This window comes from Mya arenaria, chromosome 11, assembly GCF_026914265.1.
Source record: "Mya arenaria isolate MELC-2E11 chromosome 11, ASM2691426v1".
In the NCBI taxonomy this organism is placed as follows: Eukaryota; Metazoa; Mollusca; class Bivalvia; order Myida; family Myidae; genus Mya; species Mya arenaria.
This window is the reverse complement of record NC_069132.1, coordinates 58538048-58560439: the sequence shown is the minus strand read 5'-3', so window position 1 is coordinate 58560439 and position 22392 is coordinate 58538048. Positions and strand designations below refer to the sequence as shown.

Sequence of the window (22392 nt, the reverse complement as noted above, 5' to 3'; positions counted from 1 at the left end):
TTAACTTTCAAATAATTCCTGCTCTGAAAATTTAATGGATCCATTTGTGATCTACTGTATTTTTAACAAGATTTCAGACATCTGTTTCAGCCGTAGTTGTTTATATTTAAATATTTTAGCACATCGTAAATATTTTCCTTTAAAAGTTAACAACGATGTTGTTAATCGCATTGTTAACTCTATCAAAGTTCGGAGCAATCGGCCCATTATAAACATGACAAAAATATCTTTTACACATAACATACAACAAAACTAACTATACCCGTTTAATCAAGGAAACATATTTTCAAAAGTACATCAAAAGAAATAAACAAACATGTACTTATATTTAAATGCACGTATGTATTGTAATGATAACGTATGTCATATTTGCTGTATATATTGCTAATATATTGTATATGCAAGTAGGGCATGTTATTTCCTATCCAATATAATTGCTATCAAGATAAGTGGATTCTTAAACCTTTGCCCATATTTAAAGTAAAGAAAACTACCAGTTCTACATGTATCTGTTTGGAAGTGCCATGTCTTGGAGTTATTAAACATAAACTCCAATTTATTTCTTAAATCACGCTGTTTCTTTTGAAACAGACTATTTTGAAACAACAGGTAACTTTTTTAATTTTCAAAAAAGCAACAACATTTAATAAAACTGTAAGGTTACAGCTTTTATTGCTTTTTTCCCACTCAAAATTCTTAAAAAAAGATTAATTTTTAGTGAAAAATATACATACTTTATTTACAGCACAAGCAATCAAATGAAAATCCTTTATGATATTAGATTGTATACTAATATGCAGGGCTTCTAAAAACTGACAATTTGCTGGTCTGGACCAATTTTGACTACGTCGGACTAATTTCAGTAACAGAAAAACGGTTAAAAAATTTGGTCTGAAATTTGTTCATTTTCTTATATTTTCAATCCAAAACCACTCAGTCAATAAAAATTGTAATTTACAAAATTGGTTTGTCATTCACACATACCCAAAACACCCCAATAAAAGTTAAAAGATAACCATCAGATTAAAGCAAACCAGCTGCTGTTAGTATTATGACACAGGTCAAGTCATGGCATGCTAAAAGCATTACAAGTAGAAGTGTGTGCTTCATAAATATAATACATCATAATATATAAATAGCCTAATTCCTGTTTAAATATAATAATAAATAGTTAGTGCTGAGTGAATGAATAATTAGTACCTTAACAAAAATAACACATATTAAGTTTTGTGACAGGATAGTTAAATGCATTCGACATAAGCTTTACTGAAACTTTTATGTACATGTAGTTAGCCATGAATTCTGTTTATACAAACTAGATGATTACACGTTCAAACAGAGTCACTCCAAGAATGTTTAGCATGTTGCAGTGTTTTGTGGTCTCTTGTTGAGAAAATGGATTCATGCTGCAGTGTTTTGAAGTGTCTTGTTCAGGAACTGGATTGATGCTGCAGTGTTTTGTGGTGTCTAGTTCAGGAATCGAATACTCATCTTCTGCTCAACGTCCACTCTCTCCATAACCTGAAGCATGAACACACAGCAGATTAAAATCAGTTAATTGAGAATTGGGCTTAATAAAAGCGACATGTAGCAAACCCAAATAATTGTCTGTTTTTCAATTCAAAAAAGTAAAATGACTTGACAATAACATAACAAAGTTTCATTTCAACATCTTGCTTGCTATACATATGCGCATTGTCTAAGGCACAGTATGTCCAAAGTTTCATTTCAACATCTTGCTTGCTACACATATGTGTATTGTCCCAGACAACATATGTACCAAGTTTCATTTCAACATCTTGCTTGCTACACATGTGTGTATTGTCCCAGACAAGATATGTTCCAATTTTCATTTCAACATCTTGCTTGCTACACATATGTGTATTGCCTCAGGCAACATATGTACCAAGTTTCATTTCAACATCTTGCTTGCTACACATATGTGTATTGCCTCAGGCAACATATGTTCCAAGTTTCATTTCAACATCTTGCTTGCTACACATATGTGTATGGTCCCAGACAACATATGTACCAAGTTTCATTTCAACATCTTGCTTGCTACACATATGTGTATTGTCCCAGACAACATATGTACCAAGTTTCATTTCAACATCTTGCTTGCTACACATATGTGTATTGTCCCAGACAACATATGTTCCAATTTTCATTTCAACATCTTGCTTGCTACACATATGTGTATTGCCTCAGGCAACATATGTACCAAGTTTCATTTCAACATCTTGCTTGCTACACATATGTGTATTGCCTCAGGCAACATATGTTCCAAGTTTCATTTCAACATCTTGCTTGCTACACATATGTGTATTGTCCCAGACAACATATGTACCAAGTTTCATTTCAACATCTTGCTTGCTACACATATGTGTATTGTCTCAGGCAATGTATGTACCAAGTTTCATTTCAACATCTTGCTTGCTACACATATGTGTATTGTCCCAGACAACATATGTACCAAGTTTCATTTCAACATCTTGCTTGCTACACATATGTGTATTGTCTCAGGCAATGTATGTACCAAGTTTCATTTCAACATCTTGCTTGCTACACATATGGGTATTGCCTCAGGCAACATATGTACCAAGTTACATTTCAACATCTTGCTTGCTATACATATGTGTATTGTCTCAGGCAATGTATGTTCCAAGTTTCATTTCAATATCTTGAATGTGATTTTCGTTAAGTGCTTTTTCTTTTTCAGTCTTTATTAAAATTGTGCTAAACCATGGTAGCTTCAAATGTGAACAAACAATACCGCTTGCACTCAGCGGGAAACCCATACTGAACATGGTATTTAGGTACAGTCTAGATTATCAGACTCTGTTTTAGGTTTTCTACAATCTTAAGGATTTTGCCAAATGGAAAACTGTTAAAAAAATATCCTGTCTCAATTATTTGGACTAGGTATTTAAGATAAATTGACGGCGAAAGAGTAAAGGGACAGGGCATGGAGGGTTGCAATTTAGTTTAGCAATTGTAAAGGTTTGCATTTGACAATCTAAAATCATTGCAATTTGAGATTAATCATAATCAAATTTTGTTCACTGTATTTCAAAAACATGTCATTAATTCACTGAAAAGGTATGATTCTTTTATGCTTTATAGTGAATATTGTTTATTTTTTAAATTAATATTTTCAGTGCTCTGATAGTTTTGGGTACCCATGTTGCTCTTTTAAAGTAACACTGCATTCATTATGCTGGATTAAACAGTTTTAAAATGACTTCATCAAGATGACGTCACAATGCTTTGAACTCTCATATTTCCGTATAACACAAAATAATTTTACATTTTCTATTATTTTAGCTTTATGAAAGAGAAAACTTATTGAATATAATTAAACATTATATATTTTAGATTTAAACGATTGGAAAGAAAGTAATTATAACTTATACTAAGACTTAGTATAAGTTATAATTACTTTCTTCCGAATCGAGCAAAGTTGTGCAAATAAATGACTTAGTCTAAGTCATTTATTTGCACAACTTTGCTTGTGAGTGAGATCTTGTGCTGGAGTATCCAGAATAACGACACTTGTCAGGCTTGTTGACCACTCACTCACATGGGCCCAGGCTGGGGATTTAACCCGGGACGCCTTTGTGAGAAGGGAGTGCGCAAACCACTGCGCTAACCAGACAACTAATTGTGGAATTTCAGAGTAAGATCCAATAGTTGTAGCCCGGAATTATAGCTATTCTGGTTTTCCCAACCTAATCCTCCGGTACAAACAAAATTAAGCCGTTGTAATATACACACGTTATTTCGGAAACAATAGAGTCATTGAACTGTTACATGAATTTCAATAGCTCGAAATTCACCTTTTATTAGTACCGGCATGGGAAAACCCAGTTATGTTAATTCCGGGCTACATGTATTGATTCCACTCAATCATAGAAATTATAAATTCACTCTTGACTGCCCACTGAATGAACAACATAACTTTCTGTGTCCACCTGGTGACAGAAAATTTTATCTTACACGGAAATAAAACAAAACCTCTTTATCTTAAAAATTAAAAAAAATAAAATTGTTTACAAACCTTTTTAAACTCCACAAATGAGATCATGCTGTCTCCATCTTCATCAGCCTCCGTGATAGTTCTGTCAGCAATGCTGTTCAGCTGTAAAATATAGGGAATATTCAATACAGATCTGTCTGCAATGCTGTTAAGCTGGAAAATATACAGCATATTCAATAGAGTTCTGTCTGCAATGCTGTTCAGCTGTAAAATATACGGAATATTCAATACAGATCTGTCTGCAATGCTGTTCAGCTGGAAAATATACAGCATATTCAATGCAGTTCTGCCTACCATGCTGTTCAGCTGGAAAATATACAGCATATTCAATACAGTTCTGCCTGACATGCTGTTCAGCTGGAAAATATACAGCATATTCAATACAGTTCTGCCTACCATGCTGTTCAGCTGGAACATATACAGCATATTCAATACAGTTCTGTCTGGAGTGTCAACTGTTAATCATCATCTTATCTCTTATTTTAGCATAAACTTTATGGAGGAACATACTTGCCAAGTTTCCAAATAAAATTTGAAGTTATACCATTGTCTGCAACCACTGTATTTAACTCGTTATACTACATAAATACTGTATGACAATTAACTGATAAAATCTTGTTTTAATGAATATGCATGAGGCAGGGGAGACAACTCTTCTTCCAATGATTTTGAATTTTACAATTTAACATTTTTCAATAACGCCGTAGTGTCAGTAGCCTCCATTGCAGTGTTCTTCACTGCTGACAAATATTATTATAATGAAAAGACAGACCCGGTTCAATTCCAGCTTTCGCCAGAATATTTTTCTATGGGAAAGCATCTAGTACCTTGCAGAACCAATAAAACTGATTCATTAATTATTCATGATTACGAGATTTTCCCAGCCAAATCTTCGACAGTACACAACAAAGCATAGCGTAGTAGTGTTTCGGGGGTATATCCGACGATGAAGACAAGCTAGACAAACATGTAACCAATGACCTTATATTTTAACACGAATTTCTACCAACTAGTTACTGAGAAATGGCTGTAAATGAGAGTTTTTCAAAAAATCAAGGGCAATAACTCCAAGTACAATTGACCAATCCAAAAAAAAATGAATAGGCATCATCCCAGTATAGTAATTCATATTTATTTTAAGTTTCATGAAATTCTGCCAGCTAGTGACTGAGAAATGGCTGTGAATGTGCATTTTTCAAAAAATCAAGGGCAATAACTCCAAGGACAATTGACCAATCAAATTTTTTTTGGCAGGCATAATTCCAGTATAGTGGTTCATATTTATTTTAAGTTTCATGAAATTCTACCAGCTAGTTACTGAGAATACGCAGGTGACGGACGGACGGACGGAAGGAAGGACGGACGGAAGGAAAGACGGACGGAAGGACGGACGGACAACGCTATTTCAATATCCCCCTCCCTATTTCATAGGCGGGGGATAACTATAACTCAAGTGAGTAAAGCACCTGATATTTCATAATATAGATTACTATACAATGCCTGGAAAGTACTAACCTGGTCTTCTGAGATATTGTCTCCGACCATCATGTGTAACACGGCCAACAATTCGTCTCGGGAGATCTTCTCATCACTGTCCAAGTCATACATCTTGAAAGCAACTGAAAACACAGAAAAATCAGCATAATATATGCTTTATAAAGCTATTTTGCAAAGGCATCCGTAACACAATTTTCTGAGGCTTAGACATATTTCATTTTAGAAAGTTTATATTCAAATACCAAGAGTATTTACAAATTAAAAAACTTTATCCTTGAGAATCCAAGAAATGAAGGTTTGCTTATTTATCATTTCTTAGGTAGTTAAACCAGTTTGGAAAAAACAACAAACTTTTTTACGCATTCACCTCCGCTTAAAATTGAAAAGGTTTAGTATTGCAAAGGGAAGTAATCCATGATTATAATTAATATTGCTCAGCTCCACTATTCTAAATTTAATTGCCTTACATCTGACTCACCGATACACACGCCAAATAAGGACTTTAATGCAAAATCCAATATATTTCAATGTGATATGCTATGGGACGATATTCATAAAACAGGTGTGAATAATTTCAAGTTGAAATTACCTCATTTATGATTATTATTATTTTAAATACCCTCAAATTTTCATCTCAGTTTTTCATATTTGTTTATTCATTTAGAACTGTTTTGGTTATATTTATACCATTGTGTACAAACATTGTAAATGATCTTTCAACACAACTAAGAAAAAAGTAAGTTCCACTAACAATCTTTACATAACTGACTGCACACAAATCTTGTGAAAAGCTCTCGATTCACTCATCTACATAACTGACTGCACACACATGTCTTGTGCTAAGCCCTCGATTCATTCATCTACATAACTGACTGCACGCACAAGTCTTGTGCTAAGCCCTCTATTCACTCATCTACATAACTGACTGCACACACAAGTCTTGTGCTAAGCCCTCTATTCACTCATCTACATAACTGACTGCACACACAAGTCTTGTGCTAAGCCCTCTATTCACTCATCTACTTAACTGACTGCACACACATGTCTTGTGCTAAGCCCTCTATTCACTCATCTACATAACTGACTGCACACACAAGTCTTGTGCTAAGCCCTCTATTCACTCATCTACATAACTGACTGCACACACAAGTCTTGTGCTAAGCCCTCTATTCACTCATCTACATAACTGACTGCACACACATGTCTTGTGCTAAGCCCTCTATTCACTCATCTACATAACTGACTGCACACACAAGTCTTGTGCTAAGCCCTCTATTCACTCATCTACATAACTGACTGCACACACAAGTCTTGTGCTAAGCCCTCTATTCACTCATCTACATAACTGACTGCACACACAAGTCTTGTGCTAAGCCCTCGATTCACTCATCTACATAACTGACTGCACACACAAGTCTTGTGCTAAGCCCTCGATTCACTCATCTACATAACTGACTGCACGCACAAGTCTTGTGCTAAGCCCTCGATTCACTCATCTACATAACTGACTGCACGCACAAGTCTTGTGCTAAGCCCTCGATTCACTCATCTACATAACTGACTGCACACACAAGTCTTGTGCTAAGCCCTCTATTCACTCATCTACATAACTGACTGCACACACATGTCTTGTGCTAAGCCCTCTATTCACTCATCTACATAACTGACCGCACACACAAGTCTTGTGCTAAGCCCTCGATTCACTCATCTACATAACTGACCACACACACAAGTCTTGTGCTAAGCCCTCGATTCAATCATCTACATAACTTACTGCACACACATGTCTTGTGCTAAGCCCTTGATTCACTCATCTACATAACTGACTGCACACACAAGTCTAGGGCTAAGCCCTCGATTCACTCATCTACATAACTGACTGCACACACAAGTCTTGTGCTATGCCCTCGATTCACTCATCTACATAACTTACTGCACACACATGTCTTGTGCTAAGCCCTTGATTCACTCATCTACATAACTGACCGCACACACAAGTCTAGGGCTAAGCCATCGATTCACTCATCTACATAACTGACTGCACACACAAGTCTAGGGCTAAGCCATCAATTCACTCATCTACATAACTGACCGCACACACAAGTCTTGTGCTAAGCCATCGATTCAATCATCTACATAACTGACTGCACACACAAGTCTTGTGCTAAGCCCTCTATTCACTCATCTACATAACTGACTGCACACACAAGTCTTGTGCTAAGCCCTCGATTCATTCATCTACATAACTGACTGCACACACAAGTCTTGTGCTAAGCCCTCGATTCACTCATCTACATAACTGACTGCACACACAAGTCTTGTGCTAAGCCCTCGATTCACTCATCTACATAACTGACTGCACACACAAGTCTTGTGCTAAGCCCTCTATTCACTCATCTACATAACTGACTGCACACACATGTCTTGTGCTAAGCCCTCTATTCACTCATCTACATAACTGACTGCACACACATGTCTTGTGCTAAGCCCTCTATTCACTCATCTACATATCTTACTGCACACACATGTCTTGTGCTAAGCCCTTGATTCACTCATCTACATAACTGACCGCACACACAAGTCTAGGGCTAAGCCCTCGATTCACTCATCTACATAACTGACTGCACACACAAGTCTTGTGCTATGCACACTATTCACTCATCTACATAACTGACTGCACACACATGTCTTGTGCTAAGCCCTCGATTCACTCATCTACATAACTGACTACACACAAGTCTTGTGCTAAGCCCTCGATTCACTCATCTACATAACTGACCACACACACAAGTCTTGTGCTAAGCCCTCGATTCAATCATCTACATAACTTACTGCACACACATGTCTTGTGCTAAGCCCTTGATTCACTCATCTACATAACTGACTGCACACACAAGTCTAGGGCTAAGCCCTCGATTCACTCATCTACATAACTGACTGCACACACAAGTCTTGTGCTAAGCCCTCGATTCACTCATCTACATAACTGACTGCACACACAAGTCTTGTGCTAAGCCCTTGATTCACTCATCTACATAACTGACTGCACACACAAGTCTAGGGCTAAGCCATCGATTCACTCATCTACATAACTGACCGCACACACAAGTCTAGGGCTAAGCCATCGATTCACTCATCTACATAACTGACCGCACACACAAGTCTTGTGCTAAGCCCTCTATTCACTCATCTACATAACTGACCGCACACACAAGTCTTGTGCTAAGCCCTCTATTCACTCATCTACATAACTGACTGCACACACAAGTCTTGTGCTAAGCCCTCAATTCATTCATCTACATAACTGACTGCACACACATGTCTTGTGCTAAGCCCTCGATTCACTCATCTACATAACTGACCGCACACACAAGTCTTGTGCTAAGCCCTCGATTCACTCATCTACATAACTGACTGCACACACAAGTCTTGTGCTAAGCACTCGATTCACTCATCTACATAACTGACTGCACACACATGTCTTGTGCTAAGCCCTTGATTCACTCATCTACATAACTGACTGCACACACATGTCTTGTGCTAAGCCCTCTATTCACTCATCTACATAACTGACTGCACACACAAGTCTTGTGCTAAGCCCTCGATTCACTCATCTACATAACTGACTGCACACACAAGTCTTGTGCTAAGCCCTCGATTCACTCATCTACATAACTGACTGCACACACAAGTCTTGTGCTATGCACACTATTCACTCATCTACATAACTGACTGCACACACATGTCTTGTGCTAAGCCCTCGATTCACTCATCTACATAACTGACTACACACAAGTCTTATGCTAAGCCCTCGATTCACTCATCTACATAACTGACCACACACACAAGTCTTGTGCTAAGCCCTCGATTCACTCATCTACATAACTGACTGCACACACAAGTCTTGTGCTAAGCCCTTGATTCACTCATCTACATAACTGACTGCACACACAAGTCTAGGGCTAAGCCCTCGATTCACTCATCTACATAACTGACTGCACACACAAGTCTTGTGCTATGCCCTCGATTCACTCATCTACATAACTGACTGCACACACAAGTCTTGTGCTAAGCCCTTGATTCACTCATCTACATAACTGACTGCACACACAAGTCTAGGGCTAAGCCATCGATTCACTCATCTACATAACTGACCGCACACACAAGTCAAGGGCTAAGCCCTCGATTCACTCATCTACATAACTGACCGCACACACAAGTCTTGTGCTAAGCCATCGATTCACTCATCTACATAACTGACTGCACACACAAGTCTTGTGCTAAGCCCTCTATTCACTCATCTACATAACTGACTGCACACACAAGTCTTGTGCTAAGCCCTTAATTCACTCATCTACATAACTGACTGCACACACAAGTCTTGTGCTAAGCCCTCTATTCACTCATCTACATAACTGACTGCACACACAAGTCTTGTGCTAAGCCCTCGATTCACTCATCTACATAACTGACTGCCCACACAAGTCTTGTGCTAAGCCCTCGATTCACTCATCTACATAACTGACTGCACACACAAGTCTTGTGCTAAGCCATCGATTCACTCATCTACATAACTGACCGCACACACAAGTCTTGTGCTAAGCCCTCTATTCACTCATCTACATAACTGACTGCACACACAAGTCTTGTGCTAAGCCCTCGATTCACTCATCTACATAACTGACCGCACACACAAGTCTTGTGCTAAGCCCTCGATTCACTCATCTACATAACTGACCCATACACAAGTCGTGTGCTAAGCCCTCTATTCACTCATCTACCTAACTGACCGCACTCACAAGTCTTGTGCTAAGCCCTCGATTCACTCATCTACATAACTGACTGCACACACAAGTCTTGTGCTAAGCCCTCGATTCACTCATCTACATAACTGACCGCACACACAAGTCTTGTGCTAAGCCCTCTATTCACTCATCTACATAACTGAATGCACACACAAGTCTTGTGCTAAGCCCTCTATTCACTCATCTACATAACTGACTGCACACACATGTCTTGTGCTAAGCCCTCTATTCACTCATCTACATAACTGACTGCACACACATGTCTTGTGCTAAGCCCTCTATTCACTCATCTACATAACTGACTGCACACACAAGTCTTGTGGTAAGCCCTCGATTCACTCATCTACATAACTGACCGCACACACAAGTCTTGTGCTAAGCCCTCGATTCACTCATCTACATAACTGACTGCACACACATGTCTTGTGCTAAGCCCTCGATTCACTCATCTACATAACTGACTGCACACACATGTCTTGTGCTAAGCCCTCGATTCACTCATCTACATAACTGACTGCACACACAAGTCTTGTGCTAAGCCCTCGATCCACTCATCTACATAACTTACTGCACACACATGTCTTGTGCTAAGCCCTCGATTCACTCACCTACATAACTGACAGCACACACAAGTCTTGTGCTAAGCCCTCTATTCACTCATCTACATAACTGACTGCACACACAAGTCTTGTGCTAAGCCCTCTATTCACTCATCTACATAACTGACTGCACACACATGTCTTGTGCTAAGCCCTCGATTCACTCATCTACATAACTGACTGCACACACATGTCTTGTGCTAAGCCCTCTATTCACTCATCTACATATCTGACTGCACACACATGTCTTGTGCTAAGCCATCGATTCACTCATCTACATAACTGACTGCACACACAAGTCTTGTGCTATGCCCTCTATTCACTCATCTACATAACTGACTGCACACACATGTCTTGTGCTAAGCCCTCGATTCACTCATCTACATTATGAAACTGACAGTACAAACGAGGACAATGAAAACTTACATTTGAGTTTTTCCTCCCTTGTGTTGAGTTTATTCTTGCTTTCATTAGACTTAGTGGGTCTGAATCTGGCCAGTACGCTCATAAACTGCTTGAAGTTGACGGTCTCTTCATTGCTGGAATAAAATACACACTTAAATTTTCTTAATTTTGATAATTTAAATTCTTTTGGCATCATAAAATATCATTTGCGCGGTATAATACATTTAAATATCGTTAATCCAAAGTCGTCTGGACCAAGAAAAAAACTCTGGATAAAAGATATTTCGAATTAAAATTATAAGAAATTTATTAGAAAATGACAGCGTTGACACCACTTAAAACACCCTTCCCTTTCACTTCTAATTCAGTTATCCTCCCACGTTGGTTACAGGGCCAATCTACAGATTGTTTGGCAGCAGTTTAGTTAGACAGTTCAAATGATGTTCACAGCGTGTAAATCAGCCATTATACAATCTACACTACCCAAAATAAATCTCATATTATCTGACAATGATGTTTGTTACATACGCGTCTTGAAAGTCATTCTTTAACAAGCACTAAATGTGCATCATTTTCACCTCAAACCGAACTATCGCCGTATGACGTGAAAACTATGAGATGACCGAGTTCGAAACAATGATTGATAAATAAGAGCAAAAATACTGATTTCGGACCGTAATTTTAACTTTGAAATAGTGATAATTCCGAAATAGCCATTTCTAATTATTGATGAAAAGATGAAAAAATTCGGGACCAAAAAATAAGAAAACAAAAAATAAATTCGAAATAGCAATAATTTGTTTAAAAAGTGTTCTGATAAACTGTGTTTAAATGTATTTGAGATGCAAGGTACCTAGGAGTATGTTTAATTCCAATATGTTTTTTGTTTTTCTTTCAACATTTTGTGAATCAGACCCATGCCTTTTATGTTTATGAAAAATCGGTCAATTGGACTGATAGTGGGAACTTCAAATTTACCTTAAAATGAAAAAGAAAGCCTATAAAAAGACTGAAAAGTTAATAAAATGAGTTAGTTTCTTCCTAAATACACCACATTTCACACGTGGGAAAAAAAGTATATGTTTTAGCTTGGGACAGGGCAGACATTAAGGCCCCAAAATTGTCATTTCATTTTTAGTATATAATTTTATGGCTCTTTTGACATTCAGATAAGCGAACATTCACACCAACACATGGTTATGATTCATGTTTTAGCAATCCCAGTATGAGCCGGGTCATATCTGTAGCCTTGGGTGATGATTTGACACAGGCATCTTAAAGCTGCACTCTCACAGATTGAACGTTTTGACAACTTTTTTTGTCCTGGAACGAGCCAATTTATGCCAAAATGCATGTAAACAAGTCATTTAAGACTGCTGACAAAACATTAGATTGCAGATTTTTATATTAAAGTTCAATAATTGATGTTTTTTGTATTTTTCTTAAACCGCTGTTCAGTTTTAGCCATAAAACATTAATTTTCATTAAACAGAAATATGAAAGTCTGTGATCTGAATTTTTGGCAGCAATCCTTAATCACTAGTTTGCATATATTTACGCAATTTTTTTCTCATTCTAAGACAAAAAATAAAAAAAGTGGAAAAACGGTAAATCTATAAGAGTGCAGCTTTAAGTTTTAATCAGACAAGATCAATTTTATGTAATTCCTACAAATATAGGGTAATTACTCTCAAGCTATATGGCTGGTCATTGAACTAGCCTTGGCTTTTAAAGGTATTGATTTGACAAGGTGATTTATATAATTAAAGGGCAACAACTCATGAGTGACTTGAAGGAAAAAGCTCGTTAATGAACCAAGAAAGTTTGCCCATACACATTCTGAAAAAAAATTTGTTGAAGATTGAACAAAGGCTTTTAAAGTTATCAGACATTATTTTCATTGATTTAAGATCATTTCCAAAGTTAATGGGCAATAACTCTTGATCGATATGGCTGGTTATCGATTTTGTCTGAGATATCATGCACATACCCATTCTCATCAAATTTGGTGATGATTGGAAAAATGCTTTTAAAGTTATTAATTGGACATAATACTTGACACTGCCCAGCCGCCAGTATGCCACAGATAAAAATAGTATACTTTCAGTTCTATGAACAGACGTATAAAAAGTAAGAGTCGGATACATTTTTTAAAATACAGTTGAACACCGCTATTTCAAACACGGTTTATCCAAAATTATTGCTATTTTCAAAATTATTTTTCGGTCTTGATTTTACTCCTTCTTTGTTTAACTAAATTTTTGGTCTTAAATCCAAAATCGCTATTCCAAAATAATCGCTATTTCAGAAAAATTACGGTCCCGATTTGGTTTTTCACACCTATTTATAAATTCTTATTTCGAACTCGATCGTGTCATAGTTTTTCACACCATTCTGTGAATGCACTCAGGCATCGGCTTGAGGTGACAGTGGAGCACAATGAGCGCTTGTTAAAGAATGACATTGAGCACGCGTATGTTACAAAATGAGCGATTCATTTAGTTGATGTAGTGCGTATATAATTGCTGGTTAACACAATTTTATTCGAAAATGTCTACCTCATCTGATTCAATCGCCGCATTGCATAAATGTGCTGTCATTTTGTTTTAAATGTTTTATGTTGTTTTAATAAAGAAGCATAATAACGAATTATTTGTCAATTATCAAACACTAAATCAACAAATATTTTTGTATAGGAAAGAAAATTCAAACTGAGTATATCGTATTGCTAACGTGTAACCGACATTGAAATCTTCACGTCATCTATAATTCGCAAACTCTCATTTGCAGAAAATTGCTAATCCGAAACATCGCTATTTCGAAGTAATTTGTTGGGTCCTTACGATTTCAGATTAACGGTGTTCAACCGTTGGTAATTTTTTAGTAAGTACTATCACCAAAAAAAAGTGTCAAAAATCAAGGAGCAGTTTAGATACACTGTTGAAAAAATAAGACAACATTAAAGAATAAATATGTCAACACAGCAAGAATTTAGCGGATATCCTGAGGAAGCCGTTGTTTGACGTTGAAATGAGAACATTCACCTTAACGTTTGGTATGGTTGACCCAGGTCATATGATTAGCTTTGGGTACAGGACCAATAACGTTATTAATCATTTGAAAGTGTCTGTTCATTACTTGAAACTTGAAACTTTCCTCATCATCAGTGTTAATATCGAGCTAATTGTTTCCTTATTACCTTAATCAAAGGCAAAATATATCCTGTTCACACACCCTAAAGCATAATGACAATTTACGTAAGAATGTTTACCGTTTAGTCCTCAAATGACTGGTGACAAATCAAGATAAATCAATTTTACCTTATGGCGATTTTACTACATAAAATTATTTCAATATTACCAAATTATGTTCACACTTAATTGTTAGGAATTGAAATTTTACAAGTTAACAGACATTGCGTCAAAATTTGGTTACCCACCTGCAGAGAATAATCTTAGGGAGTTAAAACATATTATGTAACATCTTTATTACTAAGGTTTTAGCTGAAGAGTAAGGAAGGTGCTGTCCTTTTTTGGAAGCACCCTTCTGCCATAATGGAGACCGGCATGGCCCCCTTCTGCCTTCATAGAATTAAATGCTTAAGAATAAATATTTAATTTAATTAATTAAATTCATATTTAATTAGAACCTATAATAAGATTATAAATGCATACAAACTTTACATATTTTGTGGTTTAAACCTAGAATTGCTTCAATTAAACACAATTTCTAACATTTTTGGTGAATTTCATAATGTTTAAGTATTTCACAGCTACATTGCACCCTGATCCTCTTCTTCAGCGCCCTGTCTTTTCCAAACCTGACTCAAATGCTATTATGACCCAAACCTGACTCAAACGCTGTTATGACCCAAACCTGACTCAAACGCTGTTATGACCCAAACCTGACTCAAACGCTGTTATGACCCAAACCTGACTCAAACGCTATTATGACCCAAACCTGACTCAAAAGCTATTATGACCCAAACCTGACTCAAACGCTATTATGACCCAAACCTGACTCAAACGCTATTATGACCGAAACCTGACTCAAACGCTATTATGACACCAAACCTGACTCAAACGCTATTATGACCCGAACCTGACTCAAACGCTATTATGACCCAAACCTGACTCAAACGCTATTATGACCCGAACCTGACTCAAACGCTATTATGACACCAAACTGACTCAAACGCTGTTATGACCCAAACCTGACTCAAACGCTATTATGACCCAAACCTGACTCAAACGCTGTTATGACCCAAACCTGACTCAAACGCTGTTATGACCCAAACCTGACTCAAACGCTATTATGACCCAAACCTGACTCAAACGCTATTATGACCCAAACCTGACTCAAACGCTATTATGACCCAAACCTGACTCAAACGCTATTATGACCCAAACCTGACTCAAACGCTATTATGACCCAAACCTGACTCAAACGCTGTTATGACCCAAACCTGACTCAAACGCTATTATGACACCAAACCTGACTCAAACGCTGTTATGACCCAAACCTGACTCAAACGCTATTATGACCCAAACCTGACTCAAACGCTATTATGACCCAAACCTGACTCAAACGCTATTATGACCCGAACCTGACTCAAACGCTATTATGACCCGAACCTGACTCAAACGCTATTATGACCCAAACCTGACTCAAAAGCTATTATGACCCAAACCTGACTCAAACGCTATTATGACCCAAACCTGACTCAAACGCTATTATGACACCAAACCTAACTCAAACGCTATTATGACCCAAACCTGACTCAAACGCTATTATGACCCAAACCTGACTCAAACGCTGTTATGACCCAAACCTGACTCAAACGCTATTATGTCCCAAACCTGACTCAAACGCTGTTATGACCCAAACCTGACTCAAACGCTATTATGACCCAAACCTGACTCAAACGCTGTTATGACCCAAACCTGACTCAAACGCTGTTATGACCCAAACCTGACTCAAACGCTATTATGACCCAAACCTGACTCAAACGCTGTTATGACCCAAACCTGACTCAAACGCTGTTATGACCCAAACCTGACTCAAACGCTATTATGACCCAAACCTGACTCAAATGCTATTATGACACCAAACCTGACTCAAACGCTATTATGACACCAAACCTGACTCAAATGCTATTATGACCCAAACCTGACTCAAACGCTATTATGACCCAAACCTGACTCAAACGCTGTTATGACACCAAACCTGACTCAAACGCTATTATGACCCAAACCTGACTCAAACGCTATTATGACCCAAACCTGACTCAAACGCTATTATGACCCAAACCTGACTCAAACGCTATTATGACCCAAACCTGACTCAAACGCTATTATGACACCAAACCTGACTCAAACGCTATTATGACTCAAACCTGACTCAAACGCTATTATGACCCAAACCTGACTCAAACGCTATTATGACCCAAACCTGACTCAAACGCTATTATGACCCAAACCTGACTCAAACGCTATTATGACCCAAACCTGACTCAAACGCTATTATGACCCAAACCTGACTCAAACGCTATTATGACACCAAACCTGACTCAAACGCTATTATGACACCAAACCTGACTCAAACGCTATTATGACCCAAACCTGACTCAAACGCTATTATGACACCAAACCTGACTCAAACGCTATTATGACCCAAACCTGACTCAAACGCTGTTATGACCCAAACCTGACTCAAACGCTGTTATGACCCAAACCTGACTCAAACGCTATTATGACCCAAACCTGACTCAAACGCTGTTATGACCCAAACCTTACTCAAACGCTATTATGACCCAAACCTAACTCAAACCCAAACCTGACTCAAACGCTATTATGACACCAAACCTGACTCAAACGCTATTATGACACCAAACCTGACTCAAACGCTATTATGACCCAGACCTGACTCAAACGCTATTATGACCCAGACCTGACTCAAACGCTATTATGACACCAAACCTGACTCAAACGCTATTATGACACCAAACCTGACTCAAATGCTATTATGACCCAAACCTGACTCAAACGCTATTATGACACCAAACCTGACTCAAACGCTGTTATGACCCAAACCTGAATCAAACGCTGTTATGACCCAAACCTGACTCAAACGCTATTATGACCAAAACCTGACTCAAACCCTATTATGACCCAAACCCGACTCAAACGCTGTTATGACCCAAACCTGACTCAAACGCTGTTATGACCCAAACCCGACTCAAACGCTGTTATGACCCAAACCTGACTCAAACGCTATTATGACCCAAACCTGAGTCAAACGCTATTATGACCCAAACCTGACTCTAACGCTGTTATGACCCAAACCTGACTCAAACGCTATTATGACCCAAACCTGACTCAAACGCTGTTATGACCCAAACCTGACTCAAACGCTATTATGACACCAAACCTGACTCAAACGCTATTATGTCCCAAACCTGACTCAAACGCTATTATGACACCAAACCTGACTCAAACGCTGTTATGACCCAAACCTGAGTCAAACGCTATTATGTCCCAAACCTGACTCAAACGCTGTTATGACCCAAACCTGACTCAAACGCTATTATGACACCAAACCTGACTCAAACGCTATTATGTCCCAAACCTGACTCAAACGCTATTATGACACCAAACCTGACTCAAAAGCTATTATGACCCAAACCTGACTCAAACGCTATTATGTCTCAAACCTGACTCAAACGCTATTATGACCCAAACCTGACTCAAACGCTGTTATGACCCAAACCTGAGTCAAACGCCATTATGACCCAAACCTGACTCAAACGCTATTATGACCCAAACCTAACTCAAACGCCATTATGACCCAAACCTGAGTCAAACGCTATTATGACCCAAACCTGACCCAAACGCTATTATGACACCAAACCTGACTCAAACGCTATTATGACCCAAACCTGACTCAAACGCTATTATGACACCAAACCTGACTCAAACGCTTTTATGACCCAAACCTGACTCAAACGCTATTATAGCCCAAACCTGACTCAAACGCTATTATGACCCGAACCTGACTCAAACGCTATTATGACCCAAACCTGACTCAAACGCTATTATGACCCAAACCTGACTCAAACGCTATTATGACCCAAACCTGACTCAAACGCTATTATGACCCAAACCTGACTCAAACGCTATTATGACACCAAACCTGACTCAAACGCTATTATGACACCAAACCTGACTCAAACGCTATTATGACACCAAACCTGACTCAAACACTATTATGACCCAAACCTGACTCAAACGCTATTATGACACCAAACCTGACTCAAACGCTATTATGACACCAAACCTGACTCAAACGCTATTATGTCCCAAACCTGACTCAAACGCTATTATGACCCAAACCTGACTCAAACGCTATAATGACTCAAACCTGACTCAAACGCTATTATGACCCAAACCTGACTCAAACGCTATTATGACCCAAACCTGACTCAAACGCTATTATGACACCAAACCTGACTCAAACGCTATTATGACCCAAACCTGACTCAAACGCTATTATGACCCGAACCTGACTCAAACGCTGTTATGACCCAAACCTGACTCAAACGCTATTATGACCCAAACCTGACTCAAACGCTATTATGACTCAAACCTGACTCAAACGCTATTATGACACCAAACCTGACTCAAACACTGTTATGACCCAAACCTGACTCAAACGCTAATATGACACCAAACCTGACTCAAACGCTATTATGACCCAAACCTGACTCAAACGCTATTATGACACCAAACCTGACTCAAACGCTATTATGACCCAAACCTGACTCAAACGCTATTATGACCCGAACCTGACTCAAACGCTATTATGACCCGAACCTGACTCAAACGCTATTATGACACCAAACCTGACTCAAACGCTATTATGACCCAAACCTGACTCAAACGCTATTATGACACCAAACCTGACTCAAACGCTATTATGACACCAAACCTGACTCAATCGCTATTATGTCCCAAACCTGACTCAAACGCTATTATGACCCAAACCTGACTCAAACGCTATTATGACCCAAACCTGACTCAATCGCTATTATGACCCAAACCTGACTCAAAAGCTATTATGACCCAAACCTGACTCAAACGCTATTATGACCCAAACCTGATTCAAACGCTTTTATGACCCAAACCTGTCTCAAACGCTGTTATGACCCAAACCTGACTCAAACGCTATTATGACACCAAACCTGACTCAAAAGCTATTATGACCCAAACCTGACTCAAACGCTATTATGACTCAAACCTGACTCAAACGCTATTATGACCCAAACCTGACTCAAACGCTGTTATGACCCAAACCTGAGTCAAACGCCATTATGACCCAAACCTGACTCAAACGCTATTATGACCCAAACCTAACTCAAACGCTATTATGACCCAAACCTGAGTCAAACGCTATTATGACCCAAACCTGACTCAAACGCTATTATGACACCAAACCTGACTCAAACGCTATTATGACCCAAACCTGACTCAAACGCTATTATGACACCAAACCTGACTCAAACGCTTTTATGACCCAAACCTGACTCAAACGCTATTATAACCCAAACCTGACTCAAACGCTATTATGACCCGAACTTGACTCAAACGCTATTATGACCCAAACCTGACTCAAACGCTATTATGACCAAAACCTGACTCAAACGCTATTATGACCCAAACCTGACTCAAACGCTATTATGACCCAAACCTGACTCAAACGCTATTATGACTCAAACCTGACTCAAACGCTATTATGACTCAAACCTGACTCAAACGCTATTATGACACCAAACCTGACTCAAACACTATTATGACACCAAACCTGACTCAAACGCTGTTATGACACCAAACCTGACTCAAATGCTATTATGACACCAAACCTGACTCAAACGCTATTATGACACCAAACCTGACTCAAACGCTATTATGACACCAAACCTGACTCAAACACTATTATGACCCAAACCTGACTCAAACGCTATTATGACACCAAACCTGACTCAAACGCTATTATGACACCAAACCTGACTCAAACGCTATTATGTCCCAAACCTGACTCAAACGCTATTATGACCCAAACCTGACTCAAACGCTATTATGACTCAAACCTGACTCAAACGCTATTATGACCCAAACCTGACTCAAACGCTATTATGACCCAAACCTGACTCAAACGCTATTATGACACCAAACCTGACTCAAACGCTATTATGACCCAAACCTGACTCAAACGCTATTATGACCCAAACCTGACTCAAACGCTGTTATGACCCAAACCTGACTCAAACGCTATTATGACCCAAACCTGACTCAAACGCTATTATGACTCAAACCTGACTCAAACGCTATTATGACACCAAACCTGACTCAAACGCTGTTATGACCCAAACCTGACTCAAACGCTAATATGACACCAAACCTGACTCAAACGCTATTATGACCCAAACCTGACTCAAACGCTATTATGACCCAAACCTGACTCAAACGCTATTATGACCCGAACCTGACTCAAACGCTATTATGACCCAAACCTGACTCAAACGCTATTATGACACCAAACCTGACTCAAACGCTATTATGACCCAAACCTGACTCAAACGCTATTATGACCCAAACCTGACTCAAACGCTATTATGACACCAAACCTGACTCAAACGCTATTATGACCCAAACCTGACTCAAACGCTATTATGACCCAAACCTGACTCAAACGCTATTATGACCCAAACCTGACTCAAACGCTATTATGACCCAAACCTGACTCAAACGCTATTATGACTCAAACCTGAGTCAAACGCTATTATGACCCAAACCTGACTCAAACGCTGTTATGACCCAAACCTGACTCAAACGCTATTATGACACCAAACCTGACTCAAACGCTATTATAACCCAAACCTGACTCAAACGCTATTATGACCCAAACCTGACTCAAACGCTGGTATGACCCAAACCTGACTCAAACGCTATTATGACCCAAACCTGACTCAAACGCTATTATGACCCAAACCTGACTCAAACGCTATTATGACCCAAACCTGACTCAAACGCTTTTATGACACCAAACCTGACTCAAACGCTATTATGACTCAAACCTGACTCAAACGCTATTATGACCCAAACCTGACTCAAACGCTGTTATGACCCAAACCTGACTCAAACGCTGTTATGACCCAAACCTGACTTAAACGCTGTTATGACCCGAACCTGACTCAAACGCTATTATGACTCAAACCTGACTCCTGACTCGAACGCTATTATGACCCAAACCTGACTCAAACGCTATTTTGATGACCCAAACCTGACTCGAACGCTGTTATGACCCAAACCTGACTCAAACGCTGTTATGACCCAAACCTGACTCAAACTTTGTTATGACCCAAACCTGACTCAAACGCTGTTATGACCCAAACCTGACTCAAACGCTATTATGACCCAAACCTGACTCAAACGCTGTTATGACCCAAACCTGACTCAAACGCTGTTATGACCCAAACCTGACTCAAACGCTATTATGACCCAAACCTGACTCAAACGCTATAATGACCCAAACCTGACTCAATCGCTATTATGACCCAAACCTGACTCAAAAGCTATTATGACCCAAACCTGACTCAAACGCTATTATGACCCAAACCTGACTCAAACGCTTTTATGACCCAAACCTGTCTCAAACGCTGTTATGACCCAAACCTGACTCAAACGCTGTTATGACCCAAACCTGACTCAAACGCTATTATGACCCAAACCGGACTCAAACGCTGTTATGACCCAAACCTGACTCAAACGCTATTATGACCCAAACCTGACTCAAACGCTATTATGACCCAAACCTGACTCAAACGCTATTATGACCCAAACCTGACTCAAACGCTATTATGACCCAAACCTGACTCAAACGCTATTATGACCCGAACCTGACTCAAACGCTATTATGACCCAAACCTGACTCAAACGCTATTATGACACCAAACCTGACTCAAACGCTATTATGACCCAAACCTGACTCAAAC

The 22392-nt window shown here is 38.8% G+C and overlaps 1 protein-coding gene across 1 annotated transcript in view; it reads right to left on the bottom strand.

The window, feature by feature from the left end:
* Positions 1 to 252: 252 nt before the first annotated feature.
* The window catches only part of LOC128208177 (calcineurin B homologous protein 1-like), a 34408-nt gene continuing 12268 nt past the window's right edge, over positions 253 to 22392 (bottom strand). Inside the window, exons 4-7 of the mRNA XM_052911610.1 lie at positions 11364 to 11476; positions 5552 to 5655; positions 4058 to 4138; positions 253 to 1521 (exon numbers count right to left, since the gene is read on the bottom strand). Of these exons, the coding sequence (XP_052767570.1) occupies positions 1468 to 1521; positions 4058 to 4138; positions 5552 to 5655; positions 11364 to 11476 (352 nt within the window). The 3' untranslated portion in view covers positions 253 to 1467. The remainder of the gene's footprint in view (positions 1522 to 4057; positions 4139 to 5551; positions 5656 to 11363; positions 11477 to 22392) is intronic.